At 36.2% G+C, this 7,157-nt stretch overlaps 1 protein-coding gene across 1 annotated transcript; it reads left to right on the plus strand.

Moving 5' to 3' along the window:
- The first annotated feature begins 3,527 nt into the window (after nucleotides 1-3,527).
- LOC131252032 (hydroxyproline O-arabinosyltransferase NOD3-like) lies at nucleotides 3,528-6,918 on the plus strand. Its single transcript, XM_058252979.1, has 4 exons — nucleotides 3,528-3,805; nucleotides 3,949-4,020; nucleotides 4,175-4,288; nucleotides 6,636-6,918. Exons 1-4 carry the CDS (start codon nucleotides 3,797-3,799, stop codon nucleotides 6,687-6,689), a joined length of 249 nt encoding a protein of 82 aa, XP_058108962.1. The 5' UTR covers nucleotides 3,528-3,796; the 3' UTR covers nucleotides 6,690-6,918.
- The last annotated feature ends 239 nt before the right edge of the window (nucleotides 6,919-7,157 follow it).

Consider the following 7,157-nt stretch of genomic DNA (forward strand, 5'->3'; position numbering starts at 1 on the left):
ATGATTTCCTAGTTTGGGAACTTCAAGAAGGAGGGATAGCTAGTTATTTGGGGAGGGACAAGACCATTTCCCTTCTGGAGGATATGTTTTATTTACCAAGTCTCAAGCCAGATGTAGCCAAGATAGTTGGGGAGTATAGGACTTGTCAATTGGCGAAGTATAGAAAGAAAAATACATGACTGTATATGCCTTTGCCAGTACCTCATGCTCCGTGGAAAGACATTAGTATGGATTTCATGTTGGATTTACCTAAGACTATCAAGAAACGTAATTCCATATCTGTGGTTGTAGACTGTTTTTCCAGAATAGCACCTTATTATGTGCTCAAAAATGTCAGATGCCTTTAATGTAGCTAAGCTTTTCTTTTGAGAGGTAATGCATTTACATGGTCTACCTAAGACCATAGTGTTTGATCGTGATGTACGCCTTATGAGGTATTTTTGGAAAACACTATGGCACATCATGGGGACAAGAATTTAATTTTCATTTTCCTATCATCCTCAAATCGACGGTTAGACTGAGGTCGTCAATAGGAGTCTTGAAATTTTTCTTAGATGCCTTGTGGGTGACCATGTCAGAACTTACGATATTGTTTTTCCTATAGTCGAGTTAGCATATAATGGTTCCATTAATAGGTCCATAGGCATGAGTCCATTTGAGGTTGTGCATTGCTACAAACCTAGGAAACCCATACATCTCATACCTATGTCTGTGTCTCATATGTTATCTGAGTCAGCATGTGAGTTTGCACGTCATATACATGACTTGCATGGTGAGATTAGGAAGCAAATTAACTCAAGTAATGAAAAATATTAAGCATTTGTTGATTCTCATCTCTGATTTTAAGAATTCTAGGTAGGAGCTTATGTCATGGTTCATATGAGACCTGAATGGTTTTAACATGGGACTGTTAAAAAATTGCAAGCACGTAGTGTAGGACCATACAAAACACTGCAGAAACTAAGTAGTAATGCATATGTAGTAGACCTTCCACCTACCATGGGAATAAGCTCTACTTTTAATGTAGAAGATCTCATATGATGCAAGAGTCCTGCTACTTCACCTTTTGATCCATTTTCAGACCCTCCCGCAGACCATGATCTAATCCCTAACCTATGCCCCCTACTTGAATAATCATCCCAACCTTTTCCACCCTTAACCTCCTTTCCTATTCAAAGTTAACAAGTATATTGGATGCACAAGCGGTTTCCACTCGCCATGGGTATTTCAGAAATTCTTCGTCAAGTGGAAGCGCAGGCTAGTTTAAGATAGTACCTGGATTACAGAGCCAGAGCTGCAGACTTTTGATCCCAACATCCTGGAGCTTTGTATGAGTTTTAATTCACTAGAGGTGAACTCTTCTCAGCTGAGGGGAGTTGATGAGGACATCACATCACATACACCTTAACGTACGTATTAGAGGAGGAGGTGAGCCGCACCGATTTTTCTATGGTTAGGCGAGTATCCATGTTCATGTTGAAGACCCCATGTACATATGCAAGCATCTGGAAGACCCCATACTGATAAAATACATAGATTTCTTTACAGAACGATTTAGACCGATGGATTTGAGGGATGTGATGATCGGGTCATTGGATCGCATGGATTGCATGATCGGGTCGTTGATCGTGGACCATTCTCATTATCATAGGACATAATTATGTTTTAGGATTTAATTCATGATTGATTTATACTTTGGACACCTTATGAGTGATTTTATTTAATTTTTCATTAGACTAGGGTTATTTTGGTCAAAGTAATTAAAATAGGGTTTAATTTGTAATTTTGAAAATTATTGAGACTATATAAAGAGAGGGAGGGGGAGCGTGTCACCTCCTTAATAGTTTTTTGAAAAAGAAAAAACTAGAAGAAAATTCTCTTTCTTTTCTATTCTTTATGAGATGCGAAGAAGCCTTCCATATGATTTGGAAGTGAGATTGGTGCGAGACTGATCTTCCATCAACAAGGGCGCATGGTTCTCATCTATCCCTTCGAGTTCTTCATTACAATGATTACAATTTTCGATTTCTTCCATCTAGATTCCTTATAATCCCTTCCAAAATTTTTCAAACATTCTCCTTCATCATGCCCACATCAATGCCACCTTAGGAGCCAAAACCTACCCTACCAAACCCACATGTGCGACCGTATGGCCACATGTGTGAGGCCATAGGGCTGACCGTATGGTTCCCCTTCATTCCTTTTGTTTCCTTCTCTTTTCCCATCAAAACCCTCTTTATTACCACATCCAATCCCTAACCCTAACACCTGATTCCAAAAAACCCTAATTTCTAGAATAATCCCAAACCCTAATCCTCACATTCCCTTCATTCCTCTTAAATCCCTAGCCTCCAACTATCCAAAACCTTAATTCCCCTTTAATTAAAGCCTAAACAACCAATCCCTTTACCTAATTTATTCAATTAAACCCTAGTTTCAAGTTTTTCCTAATTTCCCTAAACCCTACCTTCACCCACGCCCAAATCTTGTAAACCCTAGGTAGTATTAGATCTTCATCTTTAAAATAAGCATAACCTATGTTATTTAGATGTTTCTACATCCATTAGATCCTAGTTTACCATATTTAATGGTCTTGTAGGATGATGCTTGGCAACCTATGCTTAAACTATGCATGATCTCCTTTTATAATCTTGGTATTTGTAATGATGGCAGCAATCTTTGTAATTTTCATTAACTAATTTAATTTTGCTGATTGATCTCTCATATTATTCGAGTTCATGCATTGGTTCTACATGATCAATATGATTTTTGGCCTTAGGGATCTACGTATTAGTACCAACCTAGTGAGTGGATTGGATCCTGAATGCATGTGCCACTTTGGCACATTTGAGCTGTCAGTCCGTTGATATGGGACTCAATCTAGTTGGAAAAGCAGAGCTCTTGCAAAAAATGCTATTTGGTTCTTATAATGCAATAGAGACTCCTCTTTGTTTTTCCAATTAATGAAGTGGAGATGTTTATATTGCTATTTTTGCATTTTTTACTATCATTATTGGATTTGAGATATTTCCATTTACTGTTTTCAGGGTTACGTTGTCTTAAACAGACCATGGGCCTTTGTTCAATGGCTGGAAAAGGCAACAATTGAAGAGGAGTAAGTTTACTTGTACTCACCGTACTAGTATTTTACTTCTTTCTTGTTTTCTCTTCTTTTTTAAAGTGAATCTGAAAACTTTGATGTTCCTTGAACAATGTAGGTACATACTCATGGCAGAACCGGATCATATATTTGTGAATCCTCTACCCAACTTATCATGTAGAGATTACCCAGCAGGGTTTCCGTTTGGCTACATTATACCTGCTGATCATGACAGAATATTGAGGAAATTCTACCCAGAAGAACAGGGCCCTATAACAAATGTCGACCCCATTGGAAATTCTCCAGTTATTATCAAGAAGGTAGAATTTCTGGTTGCTGATGTAGCTCTAGAAAACTGTTTGAGCCATAGAAAATATTGCCTTTCACCAAATACAATGTTAACCAAATTACTTGTTTCAGTCCCTGCTGAAGAAAATTGCTCCCACCTGGATGAACATTTCAATATGGATGAAGAATGACTCTGAGACTGATAAAAGATTCGGATGGGTGCTAGAAATGTTAGTGAAATTTCTATAAAAATTCATTGTTTCTTTTTTGTATTTCAATGTATGCTGTTAGATCTACACATTACTCAATCATCTTTGATGTTTTTTTTTTTCCTATGTTGGACTAAGGTATGGATATGCTGTTGCATCTGCGTTGCATGGTGTGCAGCATATTCTTCGAAAGGATTTTATGATACAGGTAATGCATGCTTCTTGATAAGGCTTTCCTTGATATGGTAGTTTTCCATTTTTTAGTGAATAAGATATTTCGATGGTATAACAATTCTATAGTTGTTTAAGAATAACTGAAATTGATTTTTTATTTTACTTTTCTTCTTTTAGCCCCCTTGGGATTTAGAGGTCAGGAAGAATTTTATTATCCATTACACTTATGGATGTGATTATACTTTAAAGGTAATTATGTTTCCCAATTCTCATGTCAATATATTGTCGGTGGTGCTACTGAAAGGTCTTATGTTTTCATCTGAGATTATTACTTCTTCATATCCTCTCTGATTTTAGCATTCATGGATTTATTTGTTCTTTTATTTATGCATTTTGATTTCAGGGTGAGCTTACATATGGCAGAGTTGGGGAGTGGCGCTTTGACAAACGATCATATCTTCGTGGCCCTCCACCCAAAAACCTTTCCTTGCCCCCTCCAGGAGTTCCTGAGAGTGTGGTATGCCAATGACTACCTGATTTTTTGCTAAAATGATAGCATACTGGATTCTAAAGAAGCATCAACAATCCATGAAATCATTTAGATTTTTGGGCATAAGCTTGCCCACTGTTTTGAGAACTGCACAGGAGGTCAAACCAGAATAGCGGTCTTGTTTTTCTGATTTGACTGACTTCCATTTCAAACTGGATGGGTTGACATCATTCAAATGCCATTTTATTGCATTATATAATACAGTTATATCCATGCTTTCTAGTTACCTCTCTCTCTCTCTCTCTCTCTCAACTATTCAACTGGACAGTTTGGACGATTTTTGAGGAAGTGAATGACTCTGATGAAGGACAATGGTGTTGTATGGTCACAATCATTCAACAATCTCACTCTCAATACCTACATTTAATAATTTTTAAAGTAAATGACTAGATTCAAACATCTAGATCTTAATGCACAAGCTGGATAGTATCAGCAAAAGTAGTGCACAATGAGAACATGTTATAGACCAAAAATAATTGCAGTCCGCTAGTCTTGCAGGCCAAACTTGCATGAACCCTTTTTTTTTTTTAATTATTATTATTATCAAGGACATATGAATCCTATTTTCTATCTAGGCCATGATTTATGTGTATATCTTGTATATTACTCATAACTCACAGGTATATGTACTATAGTCTACATATAAGGTCGGGTTGCCTGAAACCTTAGCCCAAAACCAACGTGACCTGAGTCGAGGGTGGGATTGAGGAGTTTCAACACAAGCCCAAACTAACCTCAATCTTACATGACCCAAGGTTTGGGTTGTGTAAATCTGGTTGCGGTTGACCCGACCCAAGTTGCACCTATATCCTAGACAGCCCACACTTTGGCATGTAGAAAATAGGCATCTCTTTGGCTGCAGGACCACGGCCTATTTCATCATCATCATCAAAGCCTTATCCCTACTAATTGGGGTTGGCTGCACGAGTCCTTGTTCTGCATTGCACTCTATCAAGGAGGAAATGGCCTATTTCCAAGAATTAAATGATAGGCAAAGATAGTATCTTTTCCTTTCCTAATTTCTCTATAAAGTCTATACATCTGGAGAAATGGAAGTAATTACTAATTTAGGGCACCCAGGACTTTGGATCTTCATCAAACATTGACATTCTTTAAATAATAAATATTCAACACTATCATAAACTTTATTGAATATACAATCGCTCTGTTCCTATCGAAAGCCCAAATCCTACTTTAAGCACCAAAATAAATAAATAAATCTGAATGGCATTTCTTCATTCACGAATAGGTCGTGGTGTTGGTTCTTCAATCTGTTTGAATTAGCTTGGGTCATGCTGAGGTCTATCGATCAATTTTTCTTGTCAACGGATGGTGGTAGTATAGGGAAGGTGGAGAAAAAAGTTTGCTGACTTTTTCTAGTAGCGGGGATCTGATTTCTTTGACTAGAAAGGAACAATTGATGCTTTAGGAATTGGGCAGGGCGTGTATCGGAGGTTTACAATAGGGCTCAAATGCATGTAATGAATTGGGCAATCTCATCAAGGGTTATTGCTTATTTCCCTGTTAATTGGTCAGTGTTGTAGTTTTCCTTTTCCCTTTATCTTTTAATCTTTAGGTTGCAGCCTTTTTTGAATAAAATTGTCAATGTTAATTTTATTTTTTTTATTTGAAAAAGAAGATATTTCTTTACATTTTAGCTACATACTGAGGGGAACTGATCCATGAGATTTTTGAAATTGAAGTGTTAATTGTACAGAATCTATCTTCTTCTTCTTCTTCTTCTTCTTCTTCTTCTTTTTTCTTTAATGAAAAAATGCATCTATTTTGAAATACAAAATTGGCAATTACTATAACATTGATTGCTTCTCAAGAAAGCAACATAGATACACACTATAGAATTTCACTTCTCAAGTTCTAATTTATAGTTTCTTTTATTGGTGTCATTGGGTCAGGTAACATTAATAAAGATGATGAATGAGGCTACTGCTAACCTTCCCAGATGGGATGAAAGCTGACAAGTGGAAAAAGAAGACAGAAACTCTGTTGTTAAAACTTCATAAAAATTCTTGACACACAGTACCTTGAAAGATACCATATATAAAGATACCAGAACAGAGATAGTTCTTCCAAGGAAGAAGATGAGTATGACAAAAAAAAAAAAAAAGGAGGATTTTTTATGTAAAATATATATACATATAACTTTACATGTTACTCTTTCAGAATAAGGAAATCTGCGATTGTTGCCTTTGGAATTAGTCACCATCTGTTGATGACAAAGCTGTTTGTGATTCTTCTTTAATGATTTATCTTTTCTTTAAAGTGGAGGTTTGCTTGCCTCTCACATTCTGTGCAGCAACATTTGCTAAACAGGTGCATCTTTAGGACATCATATCCGTGTTTCAGGTGACTCTCACTGTGTTAGATCTTACCAAACACTAAACTGGTAGACCCGCATTTATTTGTCTTCTTTTATGGCATATTTGGATTATGGTTTACAACCGTAATGTAATGTAAATGTGTCATCATTTCAGTTTTACAATGTTTGTTTATCCATGTAATTCGGCAGTAAAATGCAGATGTAATACAAAAGAAAGAAATTTGTAATAATTACATTTTGACATTGTATTGTGGTGGAAATCTCCTATCCAAACATACACATTAATTTATTTTATCATAGTGATTTGACATTTTTTCTTCTTGATTAGTATTACATAAATGTTAAAATATCATCATTACAAGTTTACCATATGCCTATCCAAACATCGGTACCTTGAGTCAAATTACCCGATTTCCATCTGACAGGTATTATAATTTGAAATCACTACATTTTTACATTACATTAGGTTCATAAACCATAATCCAAACACGCCCTTAA

This window comes from Magnolia sinica, chromosome 7, assembly GCF_029962835.1.
Source record: "Magnolia sinica isolate HGM2019 chromosome 7, MsV1, whole genome shotgun sequence".
Classification (NCBI taxonomy): Eukaryota; Viridiplantae; Streptophyta; class Magnoliopsida; order Magnoliales; family Magnoliaceae; genus Magnolia; species Magnolia sinica.

Excerpts from the sequence above, each read along its gene's own strand:
- LOC131252032 (XM_058252979.1), top strand. Across the intron at positions 4,021-4,174 it reads GATGTGATTATACTTTAAAG|GGTGAGCTTACATATGGCAG; the intron begins GTAATTATGTTT and ends TTTTGATTTCAG. Across the intron at positions 4,289-6,635 it reads CAGGAGTTCCTGAGAGTGTG|CAACATTTGCTAAACAGGTG; the intron begins GTATGCCAATGA and ends CATTCTGTGCAG.